The sequence below is a fragment of the Sinohyriopsis cumingii genome, chromosome 18 (assembly GCF_028554795.1).
Source record: "Sinohyriopsis cumingii isolate HCF-2022 chromosome 18, ASM2855479v2, whole genome shotgun sequence".
In the NCBI taxonomy this organism is placed as follows: Eukaryota; Metazoa; Mollusca; class Bivalvia; order Unionida; family Unionidae; genus Sinohyriopsis; species Sinohyriopsis cumingii.
In genome coordinates, this window is record NC_142978.1 from 6,140,083 (window position 1) to 6,167,895 (window position 27,813).

The 27,813-nt window shown below is 34.6% G+C and overlaps 1 protein-coding gene across 1 annotated transcript; it reads left to right on the plus strand.

Annotated features, from left to right (window-relative positions):
- The first annotated feature begins 1,691 nt into the window (after positions 1-1,691).
- Positions 1,692-13,393, plus strand: LOC149776015 (complement C1q-like protein 4). The gene is made up of 2 exons (XM_089942039.1): positions 1,692-1,947; positions 10,504-13,393. The coding sequence occupies exons 1-2, from the start codon at positions 1,743-1,745 to the stop codon at positions 10,926-10,928; spliced, it is 630 nt and encodes a 209-aa protein (XP_089798165.1). The 5' UTR covers positions 1,692-1,742; the 3' UTR covers positions 10,929-13,393.
- Positions 13,394-27,813: the final 14,420 nt, after the last annotated feature.

Here is a 27,813-nt window from a genome sequence, read left to right on the forward strand (position 1 = left end):
AGATCTGTCTCAATATATTATCTAGCTGTTTTAAAGGTAATATGAATCCGAAACCATTAATGCGTTTAAAAGTACCAAAGAAACGCTACAATTAGTTCAAAATATAATTACTTTTTAGATGGATATCCTACTCGCTGTTTAATAATACCTAAAATCATTTTTGTCGTGCGTTAATTATTAACTGGATATTCTTATTTCCGTCTAAAATATACACCAAATGGACACACCTTAGTCTGAAACTACAAAGAAAATACAGAGGGCATGTAAAGCCATATACAAACGAAGTAAATAAGAAAATTATCCATCTAGTATTCCTTTCCTGGATGATGCTATCTTTAGATCCAGCACATCTAGTCATTAGCAACACCTACATTAGGAAAACATTAAAGACTCGACAGTTGACCTTGTGAGACTATCAAGTTTATAATTACAAACGAGGCTATGAGAAGTTTTGCGATGCGATATTTTGGTTTTGTGTGTCTGCAATACTTTCACACTACAATGATACTTTCTTCTTTTAAAGAAGCAATCAACAATGGGGCATAATGTCAGGGAAAAATTGAACATAAATTTATCATCAAATATGATTGTCAACTAATGGTACATCCCCTTACTGGCTTGTATTGTCTCTGTAACTAAAAAGACGACAAAATGACCGTTTTCACCAAAATGGAGAAAATCATTCGTATTCATAAATGAGCAATTATTGCTAATGCTATGCAAAAATACTTGCCCATGTGTACACCTTTGTATTCAGTACAGGTGGTTTGAGAACGTTACTGATCTTTAGCTCGTTCCATAAACACTTAGAGTTACAATAGTGTAGTGTACATTTATGGTGTATCCAATGGGTCAAAGTGTTCAAATATTGCTTTATTAGTGTGGATGGTCTACTGACGGTTGTAAAGTCGTGAAAATCTATTGTATACTACTGTATTTGTTTCAATATTGTACTAGTAGTATTCCATCTCGAGTAATTTTGCATAACCGCCCCCCCCCCCTCTCTCTCTCTCTTCGGTGGAGGAGGAGGGGGAGATGGAGGAGGAGGAATGTTCTCGAGTTTTACCGCCCCATACAAAATGAAGTCATATAACTTTTACCGGAAAGAAATGAGGATGCTTGGAATACAGCCCATCGTTTACATCAACATTCGCGAATACAGGGGATGATAGACAACCAGTCTAAAAGTCCATTATGGGGAATCAAATTTATTTGGCTTACACGTCAGAAAGAGACGAATTTGCTATAGACTTGTGGTTCAACGTACGACATAATGTGGTCAAACTGAAAGCAATGAAGCTAAATCATTGTCTAATTATATGGATATGGCGATTAGTGGGCCCAGAAAGATTTTAACTGTACTATAAGTAAACTCATAATCATAGTCTCGAATTCACCACCATGTTCTGCAAAAATATTAAGAAAACAAACTGTCAGATTGTTCAGAGCCTGTTAAACTAGAGAAAATCAAACGAGCAAGCACAATGCTATATATTTATCTAACAGAAAATGGCCATGTGTTAACACGCTGCAAAGTTCGTATTATATCAAGGATAATAATGAAACACGAGAAGCCAACAGATGAACTACAAAAGTGAATAAGTTATCGATACCATGTTTCGTTTAAGAAAAAAGTTCATAGTGATATAAAACACGATTGGCTTCAAGTAAAAGCTAGTATCTTCCTCAAAGTCGAGACATATATAATATATTAGTTTTCCTGTGCAGCACATACTTTGGTCATGTTCGTCGCTCCGTGTTTATTGTTGACACTTGTTGTCATGGTGAAGACGCAACAGGTCCAAGCCGCCCAGGTTCCTCATGACTGTCCGAGATTTGACTATGAATACAAATTATTAGAAAGGATTCTAATGCTTGAATTCACGCAGAGAGAAATGACGGCAAAGATGGAGCAGTTTCAAGAGCGGCTTCCCAATATATCAAATTGTAAGTATGGGACTTTCTTCAATTATTTAAGTGCTTTCTTACATAATACAAAGATCATTAACTCACAACGTTTGCTTACATACGCCAAATTGCAAGTTAACCAGCTATAAAATGTTCTGCATTGACTGAACAAATTTAAATTACAGTGTGTTTTCTTTCAATGCTCGCTTATTAAGAAAGAATTCTCGGCTTAAAGCAGTTGAGAGCTCCCTTGATTTCTTGATATTTTTATTCAAATATATATGAAGGGATGTGACAATTTTTCTGGACCAGTCATCTTGGTTAATTATCAAAATTACTTGACCACACACGTCTTGATGACAGCAAAAGCAGAACTCTACTTTGAATTTGTTTACATGCCATAAATAATGGCACAAAAGCTACAGTGTTGAGAACTCAATATTTTACAAGGAGGTGATATAAATAGTTAACGAATTTAACATGAAAGCAATAATGTGGTGTCGCGGATATTACGCATTCGATACCAGTTTAGATGTCATAAAAGTGTGGTCACTCTTAGCTTTGTTAGAAAATCACAGACGAGAGAATCAAAATGTTGAATTTTAAATTTGAAACAAGAAAAATATATCTTACAATTCGTTAAATGAAATGCTGATTTACATATTGCATTTAATAACAATATCATCGAGATAAGTATAATAGGGAATGATAGGATACTTAAAACAGTACGGTATGAGGAATGATAAGAATAAATTATTACTTTTTGATGTGGATAGATACTCAAATGTGTAGTCGGCTAAATGTACAATACAACTGGAATAACTCTTAAATTTTTCAAGCTCAATCTACAAAGATTCAACAAAACTTGGTATAGATTTTATAGACAACAAAGAGATTTAAAAATTAAATACACTATAAAATGCTAAGTATTAAGTAGTTGGTTTAGAATTAACCAAAGCCGACACAAAAATCTAAGATAAATCTTAAACATTTAATACATTCGAAATTATATAATTCATAACGTTAAAGCTTTTGATTGGTGAGTTTTAAGCCAGACTCAAGCTTTTAGCCTATCAGTCAATAGGAGCATTGGTTGTATATAGAGAAGTATAGTTTGAGGTCTCGTTGCATCAATACGACCATTTCAGATCAAATCGTTGACTACAGATAAATTAATTCAAGGCAAAATGAAATTAACGTATAATTACAAAGGTAAGAAACTAACTGAACAAAGACTATTGTGTCTTTTTAAAGCCAAAATCAAGTATACTGTGTATCACATAATCTTATTGTCTGCGAGCAATTAGGTTCCGAACAGAAAACGATATACAGATTTTTATTATCTGAGGCACACGTTGGCAAAAATCATACATAGAACTGATGGCATGTTTTAAAATAATTGACGATATTTATTTTGTCGTTTGCAATAAGAACACTTTCAGTAAATATAATTTCCATTAATTTTGTCTATTTGCTTTCGAAGACTATTAAGACACATGTATTGTTCCGAAAATCCTTGATTACAGACCTGTAGTTTTGCAGTCATTGATAGTGACATTTCAAATCTCTCTACTATTGAAAGCCAAAGTGGTTAAGTTGTTTGCTTTCTGTTTTAAATCGTAAAGATGTTCGCAGTGATCAAATACAAAGTAATATTTTATTTGCGCATATCAACCAATGCATCTAGCAATTATATCATTTATCTTCAGAATCTACCATAATCACCATTTTATCTTTGAGTAACTACTCGGTCTGATTGTATATAATGATGCATTCGATGCCACTTCTACATGAAGAGATTATCTATCAGATATAGAGCCAACAGTTTAATCCGCAATAAGTTACTCCGTATATTATCAGGATGTGAAGATCGTTTGAATACATGTATACTCAGATAAAAGAAAAACTGTTTTTTTTCTTCATTATTTGAAAGTAAATAACACTATTTGAAATAAAATAAATATATATTCTGTGGACATCTATATGTTCTACACTATTAATTTTTAACTGTACGCATTGTTGTATGCTGACTAATTTAAAACAGCAACTCTGTAATATATTATAATGTGCACTTTTAAAATCAAGAGTGATTAGTATCATTGTAAAATTGTTTTAACACATCCGTTACTTATTTATGTGCGGTCCTCTCGTTCATCAAAGAAACATAAACACCACCTCTCTGTTTGCTTCTATTGCTGGTTGTAAGCCTTTTCATGATCCATTCCTCCACCATTTCTTGCACAGTCAATGCTTTTGCAATCAAGCTCATTTTCAGAGAATCAAGCGTAAGATTCGTTAACATGATATTGTGTTCCTTTTACACTGTAAAGTATATCATCGGATTCTTTTTAATTCTAGCAAGTAAGCAACGAATTGGTTGTTTGCCTCTAATTCACTGGAAATAAATATCTATAAACCTCGTTTTGGGGTTTTATTGAAATATTGATTCGAAGCATTTATTTTATGTAACGTCTTATCAGCAAAAGGTTGATTCAGTGTAGGCAAACCCCAACTGAAAACCATTTTATTTTATAGTTTCGGACTTAAACATGCTTAACAGCCCTTTTGTAATTCCATTCACAGTTGGTTCAAGATAAGTTATTACTATTGTTTTAATATGTTTCCCCTTTTAGGACATGCATCTATTTATAAATCTTCAGGATACTCCTAACTCGTTACACTTCCTGGAATATGCTTATTTTTTCCCAAGAAACTTTTTCGTTATGCCAGTTTATATTAAAATGTTTCTATTCTGTGGAACAATACAACAGTTTTAAGTCCATTGCAGTGATCTCTTAAGTTTTGACTGTACCTATGTTTTCATGTAATTTCTGCTTTAACTGCGTCGGTTTAATTACTTAATGAAAGAGTCTTGGTATCCACTTGAGCCTTGATTGCATCGGTATCTGTTTTAGGCTTCTGTTTCAGATTATTTCAGTCCTATCTTATTTGTTTCATCTTCTTTTCTAATTATCCGACGCTACCTTGCACACTTTCTTACAAATTCTTTGTCAACATTTGATTGTTATGTCTATTTATAATTGTTAAATCTCTGCATGATGATTGTTTCAAAATTCGGTGAATGTAACACTATTTATCGTTTTGTTGTTATCACACAGTCTGTAAAACCGAAATTGTAACTTGTTATAGAAATATTAGTCCTTTTATTCATATTCAGTTTGTTTATGACATGCTAGATATTTATGGGTATCTCTGTCAAGGATATAAGAAAGCTATGGTCAATAATTGGTTGGTGCCAAAATAATTCATTATCTGTATATTTCTTTATCTCTTCCAAATTTGATTAGTCGAGTCTCTGCATAAGTTTTAGATACTTCTGTAAAGTGTCATAGTTTCTCAGGGATATATTTTCCCCGATATGACTATCCAAAACATATATCTCGGCATTTTCTATTTCTAAAATTGTTTATTAATATTGTCTGATGTTAGATAAAGCATCTGTTCTTTCTATTCCCGTGTGTAAGGTCCGTATTGCAGTGGATACAATATTGAATCTTTTTCTGAACAATAACATTTCCTTTGCATATGAAACCTTTATATGTTAGCATTGATCAGATTGCAAGTCTCTGATTTGTTCAACTCTTTCATTAGCACTCAATAGAGCTTTATGTATTATCAATCTGTTCCCACCATGTCGTGTAATGCTTTCGTGTCTTACGTATTTGATTATCAACTTCGTTTTCTCCCAATGTTTTAGTAGCCGCATTTCCCTCATTATTCAGAGAAGAATTCATTTTAATATGCAGGCTTTCTGCGTTGTAAAGTGGGCGCCCTCATTTAACCAGAGATAAAGAAGGCCTAAAGGCTAAAGATCCTTTACAATTTTTGACTTTTATAGTTTTTCCTGATTTCATACTATTTCAGGGTGTTCTTCAAGATGAACCATGCATACCATTTTTCATTCTTACTTGTCGTTTTTCTCATCCGATTCTGTTCAAGTTGTTTTTAGCAGATGTTACTGCTCCCTTATGTGTTAAATCTTTTTTACAAATGATAATAACATTAAAATAATTCGAAATAATTCCGATAACTGCTGTGCTTTATGCAATAAAGGTCAATAGAATAACTAAAACAGTAGCTATTCCTGTTAAGCATTATGAAACTGCATAAACACTTACAGCATAACTGATTCCACTTCCACCTATTACCAATGCAAAACGTGTGTATGCTACTTTGTATCTCTTTCTCAATCATTGTTATTTGATACCATTGAGTAAATACTTTATATTCACTTCAATTATTGTATGCAGACTTTATCGTTTGATTGTTTTCGATGGATTTTGGTTCATTGTGAACTGATTTTAAAAACTGGAGCGAGTAGCTTAAACAATTAAAGCATAGGTCCATATGCTATCACTTTATTGAGTGAAAATGGAATAATTAGCCTTGCAATTTTTTTGTGTTCGTTGTTAATAGCCTACCTTGTACCATATGAAAGAACATGTTACAAAGCATGACTGTATGTATCTGTTACAGCAGATTTAAATATTGTAAAGGAACATGATTAATAAGATGTTTATTTCGCTTGGTATATTACAAATTTATCCAAAAAAAGAGTTAGCAAACATGTGTGCAGATTTAAGATTCTTTCTGATAGTGGCTATATATAAACAAACTGTTTTGATTGTAAAGCAGTCATGCCCTTAATTTCAACATTCGCATGTGATTTTTATAAATTAATTCGATCATTTCAAAGCTGTCTACCAAGTTCAACTCTACGCAAATGATTTTGGTTTTGGTGAAGTTATGTTGTCTGCTCATTCGCTTACCTTGTTTTTACCTCTCTAATGTTATTTCCATCTCGTGTTTTTTCATTTTCTGTACCAATTGTTCTTTGTTTCATTTATAATAGTTTACAACTGCTGCTGAAGCTTGCGAGAATGCACTATACTTTTTTCATCTAAATGGCGCAACAATTCTTACCTTATCTACTGATTTGGGTAAATTTTATGATAAATCCTTTAAATTGTTTTTTTATCTAAACAATTAAAATTGTTCATGGTAATAGCGTCTAGGACAAATTTGTACCTTGCTTAAACGAAATCTGCAAGCAGCCTTAATGTAACCATGACCGTGTCAACATCGGTGTGACCGTCATTACCCGTTACTCTGGTCAAAATCTAGTAGACCAGTTGACAATCTTGTAAACGGAATTTGTTTTCAGTTTATTCGAGATGTATTTCAAATCAAATTCATATTCCTGTCTATAATCTTCTTCCGTGATGTCTGTTATTAAACGCTACGACATTGACAGTATAGGAGTCACCTTATCATGTATTTCATTTGTAACATTTTCTTGTTCAAATGTCATATTTTGGATGTACTTTGTTTTTTACATCTGATTTTATGATCAATCCAAATTAATCTGACTTGCATGATTTAATTCCTTTTCTAATGCATTTGGGTCTTTTCCAAGTTTGTTACATTAAAACAAATCGTTATCTTTCAGGAAATCAGCGTCTTCTACGATTCAAATCAATTTTTAACAGCTTTCCATGTTCTTTTTAGAGCATTTTCGACATACTTTATACCAGAAAACATCAACTGTTCTAGGTAAGGTAATTCTTGTACAGTAAGTGATCTACACAAGGTGAGGTTGTCTAGTAGGTCTCTGTAGATATGGTTACTCTACAAAGGGTATGTTGTTATTAAATACTACTATGACGGCCAATTCTGCGCGTCGGGTAATTCTGCGCAGCGATACAACATTCCCGTAAACTTTGGATCACGTGTTGTTTGGGGTTGAAAATCCAATTTGTATCAAGAAAGAATGATTGTCCTTTAATTAGGAAAAATTATATTCATAAAGTGAACAAATATACCCCACATTTCTACCTTAAATGCATATGAAAATGTAATATCTAAATGTCAACATGAAGACCCACTCCATGACCTTCTTGAACCCAGAAAATCCTATTTGCTATCTATCTTTTAGAATCATACAAATAAATACATTATGTAAAAGATGGAAAGTTATACCTTAAAACAATACTGCATTTTATTCCAATTTTCCAATTTTGCAATAGGTTGGCCACCACGTACAAATTTTTCTGCTGTCCAAAATGTCATATTGCCGCTAGAACGGATTCTCAAGAAATTCCCAATCGAATAGTCTGTTTCTAAATTCATTAGTAACTTTTTCCCCATAAACGAGACGCTGTAAACACATTACATCATATTCATTGTTGTTGTTTTTTTCTTCAACGTAATGTTTTTTTTTTTTAATAAAATGTTGAACTTTATTAATTTGTTTACAAGATCTCTTGCCACTTATTGGCATTGTTCGATGAATTTTGTAAAACTTGCTATAAACCTGACCTAATTACTCGACTGAACTGCTGACAGAAACAGTCCAGTGTAATATATTTCATTTTCATAGCCCGATCGATAAACATTGTTATTTTTTCTCAAAGCTATGCGCAGAATAGGCCGAAATATTGCGAATCGTGAGCACAAATGGGTGGTATCGCGTGTGTCCAAAATTAATATTATTTTGAACAGAATATTCTGGTGACAATTGCATCTTTTCAAACGGTAAGCATTGCAGTATTTTATTTTCATCAATCGGTCGAATTCGGATTGTGTTTTGCTTGAGAATTGGTGACGGTAACCTTAGGTGCGCAGAAATGCCCACAGCAGTGTATATGGTGTTTTATATATCTCCTCATTCACTTTGATGGACCTCTCTCTCTCTCTTACACCAACTCTAAAAATGGTTATGAGAAGAATATGTCTGTCAAATACGCTAGACCTTACAATATACATGTGGCTTTCAAATGTTCAATGTATATCTACGTCCACTCAATGGGACTTCTCTAGAAATTATTGGTAATATTCTCGTTTGACCGCATGCTGTATACAAACTCTAAATGGAATCCTTTTATGGCGTATTTTCCCTATTACTCCAATTGTAGACTGACTGTTTCATTTTACACTCTTTGAAGAAGCTCTCTCATTTGTAACTAACAATGTCTGAGACTCTTTGTCACAATTTTCATATGTTAGTAAAATCCTTTATATACCTAATTTAAGAGGTACTTCAAAATATAGTACATTAAAGATTTATTCATCTAGGTTTAAAATATGGCTATTGATAGATCTAGTTGACATCATCTGGGATTTTACGGGGTGGGGTTCATAAATATATAAATTAATACATACATACATACATACATACATGTAGCAGAACTTCAGAATCTCAACAGTCCTCTTCGGCAGCTGTCATTTACTTCTTCAGCCATTAAGAGTTGACTAAGATTGAATATTTTCATTGGAAGTGAAAGCCCTAGATGATTTCTAAACTGATGGGTGGTGTTAGTCTGTCAATGTATAGCCATGTATATCCTATCTTGCCATAAGAAATTGCTTTAAACCGTGTAACTTGATGTGCACTTGTGTCAGTAGAGAAAATCAACAGTCTATAAATCTTTGATGTAAATGCGAAAGCATATGACTTTTTATCTTCTGAACCACATTTTTGTTTATATTTTTCTTCTTGATATTTGCTCCGAAATGAATCTATAATATAGAACAGATGGTGATAAAGCGATGCTCTAATGTTTCAGATAACTTAACTACACCATATCTTTGTTTTACTTTTCTTTACAGAGAAATACATCCAATTCGTACCTACAATTATAAAGCGTTGATTGGTTATTGTTTCATCGGGAATCAGGTTCTCCTGCATAAACAGGGCAATTTATCTAATTATAGCCCACATGGGATAGAGAGTAACAGGTCGTGCTAGTTAATACAGACTGTTCAAATGACATTGAACTTTCCTTATGATAATGGCCACGAGACTGGTGTATGTTTTTGAAAACTATCCTGTTTGAGACAAAATAATCAGAATGAATTCAGACTGGAACAAAATAAATTTCTCGTACGATAGAAATATGAAATTTACAAAGAAACCATAAATTACATTATGTTTAAACAACATTGCTGTCATTGTAGGAATATGCGTCATAATGCTGATATATAGGGATATCATGATGCTGATATATAGGAATATCATGATACTGATCTATAGGAATATCATGATGCTGAGCTATAGGAATATCATGATGCTGATATATAGGATTATCATGATGCTGATATATAGGAATATTATGATGCTGATATATAGGAATATAATGATGCTGATATATAGAAATATCATGATGCTGGTATATAAAAATATCATGATGCTGATCTATAGGAATATCATGATGCTGATATATAGGAATATCATAATGCTGGTATATAGGGATATCGAACATAGTCATACAGCATATGAATGGCCATAAAGAATGAGTGCAATCACGTGAAAGGATTAATGTTCGTGAGTGATAGTTGAGAGACAGGCGATGGTTAGCATAGGTTTCCTTGTGTTGGCAGTCTTTAAAACATTTTTATAATATTTAATTACTAGTAAGAAAGGTGTATACATATTCGATTAGGTGACTGAATTTTGGAAAATTTATATTTATATCATTTTTACAGTCACATTTCTACCGTTTATCTACCATAATGGTCTGTCTGTTTTTTCTAAATCTTTACCTAATCGTTTTTTTTTTCTTTTGGCCGCTCCAGCGAAAACCCATACGCAGCCTACAGTGGCTTTCTACGCCGGACTCTCACATGATATCAATGCAGTGGTTCTAGGTTATAAAGCAGTTATGGACAGGGTTTTTCTTAACCAAGGAGGGGCCTATGACGTGAGTAGCGGAATGTTCAGGGCACCACTCATGGGAGTTTACGAGTTCACGGTGCATGCCTGCAGCCCACCATCAAAAACTGCCCACATGTTCATGATGAAAGAAGGCGAGTCTGTTGGATTTACATACACCGTCGACCCTAATTGGTCATGTTCCAGTCGTTCAGCAGTTGTCATGATGCAAGAAGGAGAAAACATTTGGGTAGAGATGGCCGGTTATGCGGCTGGCATGTACAAACAGAGCGAGAAACACGTGGAATTTCGTACTAGCTTTTCCGGTTTCTACATTGGAAAGATTTAAAATAGCTATTATTGTTAATCATTGCCATTTTTTAAATGAAACCTATTTTCTTTAGTGCACACTCAAACTCAGATAGTTTCTCTTTGATCCATACTACTTTGTTATATATGTATGACATAACTACCCTCCATATTTAACACATCTTTAACCTTTATACGTGAAAATTAATATTTTAAGATGTGTAGACAACTAAATATCAACATTTTGGTTTGGGTTGAAATTAAAGATTTAGTTGATTTTTGTAACTAAAAGGCCAGCGGTATATTGAAACTACAATAGATTTATTGATTATTTCACATGATGAGAAAGAAGAGCAGGGTAAGGGCCAACGGTATATTGAAACTACAATATATCTATTGATTATTTCACATGATGAGGAACAAGAGCGGGGTAAGACTACAAGCAGACTCGTTAGCACACGCATTTATTACATAGCTGTTCATCAGCATCATTGATTGAATGAAATATTTAAAAATCGTAAAATATATAAATCATTTAAGGATGGAATATTTCATAAGTGGAATTGAAAGGTATTTTATATGGCTATATCGTGCGATTTTAAATGCGAACAGTCGTAGCGATGTGACTGAAAATTGTTAAAGCTATGTTAAAAACCCTAAGCACACACACACACACACACACACACACACAATATATAACTATAATTTTCCCTGAAATTTCTGAACAATAAAAATGCTGATAAAAGTCCCATAGATAATGAAAGATTATGCTTGCAATATTATCTCACTGCATGCAAAGAGTTGTCTTTCTTCAGCTTTGAGTCGTTGGTCGCAGGTTTTGTGCTATAAATGAATTTTATCCACAAAAATAATAAGAGGGTTTTTGTATGTTTTTAACAAGTGATATGATGACTATTTAGTGTTTCTAAATTCTTTGAAGTTTCTTAGCGATATTTACGAGTACCGCCCACACTCCCGTCCGTCTAGTTGTAGTATTATTAATCCTGAAGGGGAGACAACTGTAAAATAGTCATGTCACCCTTTTGTGCTGCCGTGTTCTATAACATAATGTACAATTTGTACTGAATTTTTCAACTATTTTATGACTGACATATTCCATAGACATTGAAAAGTTTTTTTTTCCACGTGAAATAGCAGAGCCATATATTAGAAGAACGTTTGTTTTTTGGGTTTTTTTTAGGGATCCCAAATGAAAAGAGGTTAACGCATCGGATTGCATTATTAATTTGTAAGAAAAACACTGGTACAGAAGCTATTTATACTGATAATGTATTGATCGTAGTATCTATTCGCCATTCCTCAAAATCGTAAATGATGGAAGGTGAAAACCAAGACCCACCATGTATTAGAGACTATATTTCTCAGCACGATACGCTTGCTGGTAGTGGCTAATTATTTAACAGCTACGTACAGAAATGGAAAATGGGGTGTCTTTTATGATTACACATGTACTATAAAAGATTTGTTGTTAAAGAGGCACCATTAACATATGCATTACTTCATTCAGCAAGAATGAGTTTAACATGAGTCTTCACACTCTGCAAATGAGACAAAACAATTGATCCTTTCCTGACAAATAGTTCAGTCTATCATAGAAAAATAAAGATTATTGCAGAAGAATTGCATAACACGTTTTATTCAGAGGTGTACATGTTCAAATTAATGTGTTTGATAAATTAGACACTCATATTAGTAATTTTATTGTCAACAACTTTTCCTCGTCACCATTGTGTATGACTTGATGTACAAAGATTGTTTGGTTTTATCAAGCTACAAGTCACAAAGAGATAAATTTCATTAGATCATACACTCAAAAGAAACACAGTGTCACGATAAATATGATTGCTCTGTCACCATATGATGATAGTTGACAACACAAATACTTTACCTGTGTTATTTAGTTGATAACTTACCTATTTTACCTTACACGCTATTTAACTGATAACATAAATAGTTATTCTTTTGGCAGTCTAGCTCCCTTTCAGACCTTTAATCAAGCGGATATTCGTGCCTCAGTTAAAGGAGAATACTATAATGTGAGGCTCCTTTAATAGCAGAGTTCTAAATTCCCTTGCATACCTGTTGCCTGTTATATCAGTTCTAAAAGTACAAGGCTTACTTCTAAGACAACATAATTATATTATTACTATCTCAGCAAAGTTATTTTTAGCTAATGGTGTTACCAATATGGTGCTATCATTTTAATCGTCCGTGTTGTACAACTGTGTGCTTTGCTTCGTATCACTGAAAACGTTATCTCGTTCAGCACTTAAACGATCTGTGACTATCATAACATGTTTCATTTTTTCAACATACTGATTCTTCTGCGTGCTATAGTAAAAGTCATAAGTTAGCTGCTTATGTATATCTAGCACTGTAGGCATGGTAAATTTGATTGACTTTTTAATTTTCTTGTCATTTAAATTTACTATTATAGTATATTATTGTTCTTCCTGCGAATAAAATCTGTTTTAGATGTTTAAATCGATTTTTATGTCAGTACATATTACATTAGCTATCTTTCTTAAATTTTCAATTTCTCTTCCAAGCAACGCCTCAGTGATTTATTCAATTCAATGTAGTATTTAGCCTCAACTTCTGATTGAATACAACCTAGCTATGTATCGTGTTAGTTTAATTTCTAACCGAATACACAACCTCAAAATATTAAGGCGAATAAGAAACGTTTCTTTGTGCAGAAAAATCTGAGTACTGACGGTTTTATGTCCTTTGTATCTTTTATCAATCTTCGTTGATACTGGAGATAACCCATCTGCAACATGAATTAAACTTTTCTTGTGTCAAACGATAATTTTGAATATAAATGTGCACTTCTAAATCGACTTCAGGAAATCCTCCAAATGCATTTCAATCAGTACAGATTACCAAACGTTCTTTTTTTCTTTGCTTTATCTCTTTATCGTCTGACCATTTAAAGATTCTAAAAAGCACTGGCTGGCACATGGCCCCTCCATACAAACTGTAGTGATTGGATACATTTATGCTTGATATATCGTATTTTCCCTTCTTCAGAAAATTATTATTGTTCTATTCACTTGTTTGGTGGTTGTGATAATTCTCATGAACTGAGTTAGCAAGTCAATTAGGTATCATATTTATTCCTCTATCGTCCTATGGTTTCCGACTTCCACCTCCCCTCCGCGGCAGCTTGAACCCTTACCCCCTAATATGTACGGGTTACAAGATGCCGGAAAGGGCGGGGGTCTGCCGGAAACTAGATATTAGTAATTAAATAAACTGAACGGAACAAGTCTAAACTAACTATTTCTAGATTTCAGTAAATGTATGTGTCTGCACTCTGCCTTTAAGAATTTACAACTGTTGATGTTGCGTGAACATGCTAATATGAATTCACGTGGATACATAAATATAGTATTTGCATACCATCCCATATGTTTGTACTCCCATCTTTCGATATTAAAATGAAAAGCATCAAGAACGCAAAAACAATGCACAAGTCTTAGTCATTTAATTTGGGTGAGATGGTTGGTTGGTTGCTTGGTTGCTTGGTTGGTTAGAAGGAGCTGTGTATATGCGCCGGTCTTCCGTATCTGAAATCACTTCGTTTGAAAATAAGTCTGTATTAACATAATTTGAATAAAACGTAAGTGGTTCCGTTTTGTTATACGGAAATATACCAATATCTGAGTAATGGTATTTTAAGGAACAGAACCGAAGACCTGTACACCAATAGGTATTTTAATGGAGTCATAACTTGATTCATTAATACTATGCCAGTCCTGTTTACGAAGCGTATAAAGTTGCTAATATGCAAATATGCTTCTAATCGGTCCCACATAAAATATTGAGACTCGTATCCATGCTCTTGGTTATACTCCATTCTGAAAATTTACCAATAACCCAATATGTTGATTGATTGAGAACAAGTTTATCTGTACAATATAAAATTATAGAAAATGATCGAAAATTCAAATTTGAATAAATATTGAAAATCTTTCCCTGAAGCTCTTTCAAGCTGGAATTAGCTGGAAGACTTATGGACTGACCATTCCATTTTTCCGCGCATTGTGGTTTCTGATGTTTTAATGCCATTCCTTAGCACACGTTACAATTGATGGAAAAAGAACCCAGGAAGATCAACTATTCAAGGAGGCTACTGACACGCTTTATCGCGTACCCGCACTAGTCAGCCAAGACTCAAATTCAGGAGGACTGAGGTGTGATTAGTTAGTGATATGTAAAGGCATGCCCCTTAGACAACTCAGTCATCCAAGGCCCATTATATTTGAAGGATCGTTTTTAAACCAATATATTTTATTCATTAAAGTGAACATGATATAGAAGAGTAGATGTTTTGCCTCTGTATCTGTGTAGATAATTAAGGACATGTCAGGGGAAAAGAGGACATGTCAGCGAAAAATAGGACATGTCAGGGGAAAAGAAAACATATGGCAATCTTGATTACATTATATTCAATAAAAATATTAATTACTGCTTCCCTTACCTTTGAACCGTTCCGGTGGTCTAGTGGTTAGAGCGTCCGCCTCGGATGCGGGAGGTCGTGGGTTCGATCCCCGGCCGAGTCATACCAAAGACTTACAAAAACGGTACTAACAGCTGCCTCGCTTGGCGCTCAGCATTAAGAGGTTAGTGTTAGGACTGGTCGGCCCGGTGTCAGGATAATGTGACTGGGTGGGACATCATGTTACATGTCTGCGGCATGATGCCCCAGTGCTAGACATCACTATAAACTGCCACATTGCAGACATCGTAGCGATATGACTGAAAAATTGTTAAAGCTACGTTAAAAATCCAAATCACATCACATCACATCACACCCTTATCTTTGAATTATTTAGGGACTTGTCTTTATATGTGTGAAGTCTTTGATTCATAACTAAATGTAAATGACCTCCAGTAATTATATGCTGATATTTAAAGCCCTCCACATCATGCTTCACTTCAGTGTAGACATTTTGGCATCGTCACTATTGGGACCATATGTGTTGATATGTGTGACCTGTAATTTCGAGCTGAAATACCTAAATCTATCTTTCTGCCATTCGCATCTGATTTTCGTCTATGTAAGGTAAGCTCAAAGGTATTGTTTTGTAAAATAACTAATCTCCTTGAATAGTATGTAAATGAATTGAAGATATATTAGCCACACCGAGATGAGATAATGCCTTTTAAAATGTGTATCTTGCAATATATATGTATAATTTCTTTTTGAAATAATTCAGAATATCCATTCTTTAGACAGGGACCCTAAACCGTTGTAATTCATGGAAGCAACTCTCACTGAATCAATTCATTCTCTGTGTTACACAATTTTTGATATTTGAGATCGAACATTACATTTTATCTAGTATTTGCATGTATGCTCTTATCCAAAACTGTAGCAGTGAATGTTTGATTTGTTAGTCTTCGGTTACAAATAAGTTCATATTCTCAGCAAGAATAAAACAAAGAGAGTGTGTGATAGTAATAGGTAGAAAAGAGGAAAGAGAAAAAGTAAACTAAGCGACAAGTGATGTGTGAGAATTTTAATTTATTACAAAAAGAACGTCCAAAGTACGTAATATCCCACAAAAGCAACACCACTTTAATTTCTGGAAAAGAGTGGATATGTGCTGCCAAGTGTTTGAGATATTAGTTTAAAAATTTGGCCTCTTGTTCCCTCGTCTGTCCAGCGGGGAACACGTTAAACAACATCGTTATTTAGGAAGTAAAACATCGCAACCAGTATTAAAAATATCAAAGCGACGACTTATATTGTTGGACTAACACTTCAGCATGTTCATCTGACCCAATTACTTTGAAAAAACTAAACTCCTTTCACGTAGTTTGATTACTAAATTTTGAAATTATTTTAAGTTTCCGTCTTCTTTTGCACGTTTCTACCCAGGCACTAATACCGCTCGGTTTATAAACTATGAAACTTTATGAAACTAACCCAGGATATTCTGTTTCAGGTTTTCACTCTCGCACAAAAAATACATTAGCTATCAATTCAGTATCACCACTTCCTCTTTCACTTTTCCTATTTTGTTACAGGTAACTTCACTGACTTCGGACACTATCGGATCAAAGGTGGATCTAAACACATTATCAGTCACTATTGACTTTAAAAAATTGTCAGTGTACTCATTGGAAGAATACTGTGTGCATATTTATATATAAATTGTCCAGTTTTTATTTTCGATTGAGTCCGTTTTGTGTGGCTCGACTTCAAAGATCTCACCCCTGACAGTCTTTCTATCCAAACGAATTTTGTATGTATGTATATATGTATGTTTAAGGTTTAACCAAACGACAATACAATCGTGGCTATATGTTGTTTATCAAACGTTAAGTTCCAAAAGTATAGCTATACAAAGGGAATAGATTCCACAAACCTTTATGAAGCAAACCTTTCCAAATAAAGGTAGACATGTCGTCATACGAAGACGTCACCTATCTTTGAAAGACAAATAATATCCAATATAATGGTAAACACAAAACTGTAAAAAAACAATTTTAAAATATGGAGTCAAAATAAACCATATTCTTTATTGTTGCATTACATTACTTACGTCATTGCTGATACACGTGACTTTTTGTTGCTTATATTTCTTGAAGCTGATAAGTAACTGAAATTTGAAATCATTTCTTCAGTAACCTAGCATTGGATTACGAATGAGTCCCATAAGATGATTAAATATATGTTTTAGAATATATACTAATGTGGCTTGTGTTGTTATGGTACTATTATCATTGTTTTTGTGCAAATTCCTTAAAACCTAAATTGTCCTTTCACCCCTTCCTGTATCAGACAACATTCGCTATGACAGAATTCCCCTGTCTCACACTGATTAGAAAGTGCAAGCAATCCGATGCATTAAACAAACAATCAGCGGCAATAAAATATGTCAGGTTAAACTTTTATTTCATGCGTAGATGATCGTTAACCTCATCTCAGATGATGTTAAGAGGTTTCCACATAACAAACTAAATATAGTATTTAATAACTACAATTTTTCTTAAAAAATGTAATTGACTTATCCGTATTATTAAGATTCAGTTCAATTCATATTTATGTTATTATGTCCATAAAACATCAAAGATTATAACTCGAAACCATAACATTGAAGTCAACGTCATATTGCTGACATTCAACTTGTTTATTCAAAACAGTCATGTACAAAGAAGTCATAGCAAGAATTTTAGGATCATCTTTATGGCAACCATAATGGAGTTCACAGATTCATCAGTTTCATTTATACATGCCATGCTGATCTGACAATCCTTCTTAGAAGATGCAGAAACAATAAGAACAAGATATTCGAGAGACCTTCCATGATCAAAAAGGGAAATGGCGAACGGGTTGGACACCAAAAACGACAAAAGGAAACGTTACAAATGGCAACAGAAAGAACAATAATAAAAGACAAGTGTCACGTATATCTGATTTACTTCATATTTATTTTAATTGTATTGTTTGTTTGTCAGATTTAAACATTTTTTTTTACTGTACATGCTATTATAATATAATCTTGTTTACGTGATTTGGAAAAATTTTCAGAAAATAGTTTGACCTTGATTGATTAAATTGTAAACACATAAAGGTGACCTAGTTCCCAACCTTAATTAAAAATTAGTAACAGTCACGTGAACAATTTTTTAAAAACTTTAATTTATTTTATTGTGGGAATAATAAGACTGAGATCGAAGCTGTGTTGAATCCGTGACCCTAGGCTTGTAAATAGTTTTACTGAAGTTAAGAACTTTTATCGCACTGCTATAAGAGACCGCCGTAAAGCTGAGAAGCTCTGGCTTTCCACCAGACTCACTATTCATAAGCAAATCTATGAAGACGCTAAGAAGAATGTCACAGATATAGTCCATACAGCGAAATCAGCCCACTACACTACCAGGATCTTGGAAAGTTCCAGCTGCAAAGAGCTCTTCGAGATTACTAACAAGCTAATGTCAAGGAACAAATCAACACCACTTCCAACTACCTTATCTCCAGTCGTCCTTCCGGACATGTTTGCAAATTTATTCCGTGACAAAGTACAAACCATTAGAGATAATCTTGACACCACAATTTCAATTGACTCGTAGTCACCATACAGTTGGGATACAGAATTTGAGCGGCAACCATTAGCAGCATTTGAACCTGGCTCTATGGATTTTGTACGTACAATCGTGATGAAGAATGCACCAAGGTCATGTGAACTTGATCCAATTCCAACATCACTGCTGCTTGAGTGCTTAGATCCAGCATTGCCTTCACTAACTGATGATATTAATACCTCTCTCTCATCCGGGGAATTCCCATCATTTTTGAAAACTACCATTGTAAAGCCTCTGCTGAAGAAACCAACACTAGACCACAACAATTTCAAGAACTACCGCCCAGTTTCTGATCTCCCAATCATATGAAAATCTTAGAAAAAGGTTGTTCTATCCCAGCTTGTATGTCATCTAAATTGAAACACTCTTTTTAGCCATGTACAATCTGCATATCGCCTTTGCCACAGTACTAAAACTACTCTTCCAAAAGTAGTTAATGACATTTTCTCTGCGTTGGATGGCGGAAAGATTACAGTCCTCACCCTCCTTGATTTGTCTGCAGTATTTGACACAATAGACCATGATATATTACTTCACCGTCTCCAGCATGTATGTGGCATTCATGATACAGCCCTACTGTGGTTTAAGCCCTACTTGGTCAACCGGACACAAATTGTATCTACAAATTGAATACACTCCAGCCCAGTTGATCTATGTTGTGGTGTTCCACAGGGGTCTGTTCTCTTCATTCTGTACACTCAGTCGCTCTCAAGTGTCATAGATCATCATCCAGTGTCTCACCAATTGTACGCTGATGACACCCAAATATACAAATCTAGCCACCCAACTGAAGTTGATGCTACCATCCAAGGTGTAGGGAGGTGCATTTCTGATGTAAAATCATGGATGACATGGAACAAGCTGCAGATGAATTATGATAAAACCGAGACCATTCTGATCACAACACAAAGACTTTCTCATTCACATACTTTACCTCAAACAATAAATATCAGCAACACCAACATTAAATTCCCACAATCATTACGAAACCTAGGTGTTACTCTGGACAGTACTCTCATATTGCACCAACATGTCATGAACATATGCAAGGCTGCATATCTTGAGCTGAGACGCATCAGCTCAATTCGCAAATATCTTTCAGTTGATGCCACTAAAACACTTGTGTGTTCATTAGTACTTTCAAGACTGGACTATTGTAACTCAATTCTGTCTGGTTCATCTCAATATCTACTCCAGAAACTTCAAAATGTTCAAAACACAGCTGCTCGGATCATACTTAGAGTACCACGATCAGAGCACACCTCCCCGCTGCTCTGTACATTGCACTGGATATCTATTCAATCCAGAATCAAACACAAAATGTATTATCTGTGCTACGTTTCATTGTCGGATTCTAGTCCAACATACCTATCCGACCTCACCCATGTGTACACACCAGCAAGATACTTATGCACCTCTTCTGACAATACTCATTATTCCCACTATGAAAACAAAGTCATATGGACAGCGTTCTTTTGCATTCCAAGGCCCAGCAACGTGGAATGAATTGCCCACTGAACTTAGACACAAAGACACAGTGATCACATTCAAGAGGGCTCTCAAAACTCACTTATTTCGACTGCAAGAACAAACTTAAAGACCTAATAATGTTTCCTACCTGAAATATTCTCAGCATGTTTTTTATTTTTTTATGTTTTTCTAATTTCATGGTGTTTGTTTTTGTAATAATATTATTATATGTTTTTTTTTATGTTGTAGGTGTTGTCTAATGTTGTAAAGCGCTTAGAGCCTCTAAAGATTAGGCGCTATACAAAGTCATTATTATTATTATTATTATTATTATTAGAGTAAAATGATTGGTTTTCGTCAGGGTCATGTTTCAAGTACATGATGTAAACATCACGGACGTTACTTAGCCCAACGTGATGCTGATGTAGATATAAGCAGGTTTGCCGCCAAAGCGGCTTTGACCAAGTTTACTAGTCGTTTTGTTCTAGGTGTCGAACCAGGTGAGCTTCTGACTTTTATGAAGATCAAACTGGTAAACTGCAAACGGTTAACGTGGACATTCAAAATATCTTTTTTTCAAAAGGGATTTGCCTCCATTTATCAGCCAGGTTGATCTTGACCCAGGCGAGCTTGTAATCGTTCGAGATCGAACTGATAAACTGGTCATTTTGTTTCAAGATAATTTATTTTCGATCAAACTTTTACCTTATATGCTTTATTCTGACGAGCAGATTTGTCGTGTTAAAGATATACAAACGCTGTGCTTCATATATTGGTGTATGCTATGCGTAAACAGTGTATAAACTGAGATTTATATGTCAACAAACTGTTTGTGTTTTTTTTTTTATAAAACAAACCGATGCGCACGAAATTAGTATCAGATTTATCTTTTTTGTTCTCCATCAGTTGTTGAGTATTTACCACGAAATTTAATCAGAATGATTTTTAATGCTTGAAAACAAAAGGTATAACGTATTAGCATCAGTGCAGTACATATGGACTTATTAACAGTCACCCACCTCCTCCCTACTCATATGCAGGGGTAAGATTTTGTCAAACGCCCTCCCACACCTTCTCAACATACATAATTTACAGACATCCTACAGTAATTTATGTGAAGCTAGAATTCAAAGCTACCTGGAATAATTTATGTAACTGATATGTTGAGGTACAAAAAGGAGGTTTACTCTATCATTTGTCATATTTTGAAACACTGAAGCACGAATATAATGAAATATGGTGCATCATGCTAAGAATCATTTGTATGTACATAATATTGGCAGTAAGCAATAACAAGCAGCGGTGAGTAATACACGGATACCTTCTTCTGACAATTTAGTAATGAGAATCATAGGTTGGAATGATGTCAAACTTTGTTAATGTTTTGGAGGGAAGGGTATTGGTCTTTAGCAGTGTAATTTATTTTAATGAATAGAAAGAACCCATTCTCATTAAACTGGAGAGTTATCCACGCGCTTTAACTTGTGGATGTCATCATAGCATACATCTAACAGTATATCAGCTACTCCATCTGTTCTCTCGTCCTAGTTTTAGTTTCTGTATATTACCAGAATCAGAAACTGCAGTTGCTTTGACCATACTATGTCATTTACTTCAGTACCTGTTTGTGTCACCACAGGTGTTTGTACAATCACTTATTTGTGCACAGTCATAGGTGCTTGCATTGTAACGTTTCACTATCACACACAGATATATATATATATATATATATATATATATATATATATATATATATATATATATATATATATATATATATATATATATATATATTCACTATCACACACACACACACACACACACACATATATATATATATATATATATATATATATATATATATATATATATATATATATATATATATATATATATATATATAATGAATTAGAAACAATTTCCAAAACAACTCAATGAGTAATAATTTCAGTTCTCATGATGGTAATAGATCAAATACAAAAATTACCATTTAGTTCATATAATATTCTATAAATAAATTTAGAAATAATAAGCTTACTTGGAAACACATATATCGTAACAACTGAACCAAACTCCAACAAGCTAAGACGCAACGAACCATTAAATATAATTACAGAGTTGATTTTACATCATCAAGGTTAATATTTTAGGTTCAATCACGATGATAACACTATAATTATAACTGACAAATAAATCTGTTAATACACTGTCATTTATATTTAGATAGATAAATAGATAGATCGTATTGGGAAGGAAATGTAGCCTCTTTGTAACGTAATTTTAAATTAAGTTATTTAATTGTAAAGCTCTTGATAGTAAAGCAGTATGGGTGGTAGCGCTAGTACCCCAACTTTTTGCAGATGGGGATATGACATCATACCTCGGTGGGTGGGTGTTCTCAACATTTATGGGCAACATTAATTTATTCAATACCAACATTCATCAAGCAACAAACGATGGTATAATTCCTGCGTATATTTCTTATTCGCATATAAACTGATCATAAGTTATCATCTGAACTATTGAAATTCCTATGTTATGCAATGAATCGATGTACTCCTAGGTATCAGCATAGGAGACTGACGTTATATCAATAAAGTATGATGAACTGGTCCATTTCGTAGTTCTGTTAATATTGAGACGATGTTATCATTCGTTGTAGTATTTTACACTACGCAAACAATGTAGCGTATTTATTTCGCTAATTAAAATACTGATATTGATTGTCCACGTCATTTCTTTTCAACAAAGATAAAACAGTCAAGAATGGACCAAATATCAAATAAAAAAGTAGACTAAGAAAGGATATTTCCAAAGGATGCAAACGATAACCCCCATGCGTAACTGAAGAATGCTTCCCAAACTATCTGTTGGGATTTAGTTGTGTTTTAACCTAAGTAGAATCAACAGATCATCGAATTAATTTGATTTGCAGAAAAATAAGAATTGGAACATTTCTCCGTATGGGGTAATTGGGCTACGCTAAGGTACCATTAAATGAAACGGTATGGCTTTTATGTAATTCGGTTTCCTAATATTCATCCACTAATAAAAGTAAAGCATGCATATAACTAAGGTTTTGTCGTATATTTACCCGGACTTTTGTAACAGTTGCCTCCGTCTTTATCACCCGTTTTCATCAATTCATCACATTTTATCCAGGTTCTTTATTTTGTACCTACCACATAGCAGAAAAAGGGGATATTTCTATTGAATTCCATATATGGTGTTGTTAATTAAAAATGCAGTCACTTCGGCACCTAAACCAGGGCATATTGTTATATCACATGTATATCCATCCATCGATCCATATGTTGGTTCATTCATCCATCCGTCACTCTGTAATCACTTCACCTAAGTAATCGATTGGTGGAAATTACAAAAGTTAGTACATGGGTTACCCATGTTAAACATCAAATAAAGACAAGTTACATTTAGAGTGATATTGCTATTATAAAAATTCTGTAAATGCATTTGTACAATAAAAATTGTAAAGATATAAAAATGTTATGTCCGTTTTTCCAGACATACACTCCTCTTAAATTATCCAGGTAATTGGCAATAGAATGTATTGTACAATTTCTCCATATTAGATTCTTAATTTTCAAAGTGATTACAATTTAACTTGCAGCAATGGCACATACGTTCATTAGATAAATGAATAACTAATCAAACATTAATCACTGATTCTACTCATTTTATGTTCCCGCGTATTAATTGGAATTGTCTTCTGGTCTTACCAAGTGCATATGTCTTGTGTGTCTATCTGACAGAATCCCATGCTGTAATGTCGCATTGTAGCAAAAAAAGATCTAGGTCATGCTCAGAGTCTTGATCCACAAGAGTAAAACGAATATCTGTCAACCAATTATTACGATATGAAAGATGCACAGGTGACGCCGGCGTGATTGATATTAAAGTACCTGGTTCAACTATTGGTAAAAACCCAAACAATATATAACTCTAACAGCCACACTTGACGAGAATCCGCTTCCGTAACTGCCACTGAATGCGTCACGTGTTAAATTGATATGCGTTGCTAAGGTAATCCTTTATCATATGATATCCGTTAAAATCGTTTATCGTTGGAAATGTCATCAGGCCAGACTGAAACCGATCTTATTGACGACCGTTTTATATCAACCGCATACATTTAAGATTTTATTTCGATAATAAAACTGAGTTTAAGCTCTTGGCCACTTATTAAAATTTTAGAGTCCTTGCAAGTTATTAATGTGGTTCGTCGTCGGATTTCCTCAATTCCATGTCGCACACGCCGAGGAAATTTACTGTTATTTCAGGTGGCATCAGTGTCTGCTGAAAACATAAATAAGATACAGTTGTGATCAGATTTTATGTCAATTGTAACATATTCGCAGCAACGCTAGTGCTATCTCAAGTTTGTGAGATTCCCCAGCCGTAACAGGTGTAGGAAACGCCACACTCAATTCTGGATTTATGGATGAGATTGTGATCATCGAGGTAACGCTTGGAGTTGTATTTATAACAATCTGTTCCGTCGCAGCATAGATTTCAAGCAGAATCTCAATCGTCTCAGAACTCATAATCTGTGTAGTACAAACGAACGTCGTCTTATATATCATGGGTGACTTCAGCAAATTCATACATCAACGTGCGATATATTTCTGTATCTATGATGCCAGGAGTGAGCAACCGCTAACAAATCGATGTGGTTTCATTTACGTCTTCTGGTGAGTTGTTGACAACAATATTTGACCCAATAAGTGTTTAGAATCGTTAGTGTCACATAGTCCACCAAAGCCTTCACCTTGCTTTGTTTGTTGCTGGTACCACATTTCTTACAATTTTTCATATTCTCCAGTGCGTCAATTTTAGGAGTTACACCTCCTTGTTGCTCTATTACCTGTCTGGACTGTTCTCGAAGTTGCTCCACCGCCAGTGTTTGTTCCTTTTTATCCGGTATGGGTGCAAAAGGTCTTTCTTAGGGTTGTGTTCGTGTAGCGGTTCTTTATGCAGGTTTAGTTAGACCGTTTCCTTTCTTTTGGTTGTTCTTCTTGTTCTTATATTTGTCTATGTGCAGGTATAGGTGTAGGGATGGATATTTGCATTTGGTTCTGTTGTCATCGCACGTTTTTTCCATATAATTTGTACTGGTGGAGTCAGACCTAACTTTTTGCTTTGTGGTGTACATTCTTGATGTGCACGTGCTTACACATCTTTGTTTCTTTTTTTTTTTTCTTCTTTTTGTTGTTGTTGTTGTTGTATTTGCTTCATTTCGTTCTCAGAAAAATATTTGAGCCGGACTCACTAGAACTTGTTTTTGATGCAAAACAAGCAAGTTCACGTTTATTAAAACAAAGTCACTGCGGTGAAATCAATGCTGAATTAATGAAATTAGCTGTGACATCATGGAGTAAACATCCTGATGAAAAACGCATCCATGGATAGAATAACTGTGGGAACAGCCAAACAAAGCCTGGTGAATTACCGACAAGAAATTGTTTATAAAGCATCAAACGATATCCGTGCCCGTCATCGTTCTGACGCGATCTCATCCATGACTTGAATGAGATTAATCCTACACTCGAAGAACGAATCGTATGATGGACTATCAAAGGAGGTATGGAAGCCAAGGTCGATTTGGGTGGTAGACAAAGTCCACCCAAGAAAACTAAATTATATTAACACAACAAATAACATTAATAACAAAAGGAAACTCAGTATCAAAAATATACTACATTCCGCTTGGGTATTGTAAATATGAAACCGCTGTGAGACATTTAGCAAGCGCGGCAATGGTCACTCGTCGCGTTGCTCGAGCATGATTGGCCAAACAAATGTTGTGGTAAATCAACCTACGAGTGCGAAGAAAAATTTAATTTGATTAGTTTGATGTCCATACGCCTAATGAATTTAATTAGGTTCAAATCTTCTTTCTTGCAAATGACTGTGTACGTTGAAGGCTATACAAGTAGTCGTAGCATTTGTCGATGTTGCAAGAATGTACAAAGAAGTTGAGCTCTTGACGTCGATAGATTCCACAAGTGTCACAATTGCATTCGAGCGCATTTTTTGAAGCGGGTCATTAACAAGGGTCAGCCTTCAAAGATTATATTCTTCACTATCACGAACGAAGTCGACTCGGATCAGCTTGGGACGTGTTCTATTGCCAAGCCGAATGCGGCATTACTCCTTAGTTCGGCAACGTCATTTTCAAATTCATTGGTGGCCTTTTTGCTCATGTCTGTGGTAGGCTGGATGCAAGGTTCCATCAAAGCTTGTTCACAAAGTCCAAACATTAGATGGACCTAGGTTAAATGCATTCCCAAATGAAATTGTAATTGAAGATTTCTCACGTGTGATACATCTTTGAGATTTGGAACGAGCTTCGTGCAAAAAGTATGCTCGTGTCCGGATTCATTCCCGATTGGGCACTGATACGGGGAAAGCCACCCGCCAGATATTCTTGATCAACTTCAAAGAAGTATCCATTGTGTATTGATTTATGTCTATTTTTCTGTCAATACGTGTTGGAGCAGTCTACTGAAATCTACTGACAGGTAACTATTGCTTAATCGATTTTTAATATCGTTGGGATCTAGAAATTTAATGTAACTGTTAAAGTTGGCGGGGTCATACCAGTCCACATTAAGGTTGTTTGCACGCGAATACCAATGACTTTCCTTAGAAATCACAACACGATAAACAGATATTGGTCAATATCGGTGAGCAATTCCAACCCGATTTGATTTTTGATAACGAATCCCAAGCCATTCCCGGTTCTTATAAGTAATGTGTTGGAACTACGTTGTTCGTGTGCATAGCAGTGTCACAAAACTTTTCAAATGCATCCGCTAACAACAACATATCAGTGCACAAACACAAATCCTGATAGGCACCTAAATTTGTTTAATCGAATGCATCAAAATTTTGTTTGCTTCTCGTAGGCTTTGGCGGAAATACATTCACGTGACAGCGACCAAGTTTCAACAAACTTGTTTCAGTTGCTTATGGGTATACAATTTTTCTCTTTAACAGGTTAGTGCTGCTAGCGCTAGCGCCTTAGACACAATATCGACGGGTAATTTGAAAGTTTTCCTCCATCATACTGCCTACAGACTTGTCAAAGGACGAATTCAGAAACTGTAACGAATCGATGAACTCCCGAACGTCATGGATGTTATTTGGAGGGACACTTATTGTTAATTTAGAGGCCGTGGTTACTGCTTGCATAATCAAGTGACTATCATACCCGCACGAGTTATGAAGCAAAACAAGAAGTATTATTTTGTTTTGGTAAATTTGCAATTATAACGTGCATGATGGGTGCAGCTTCTTTGTACGCGCCAGTG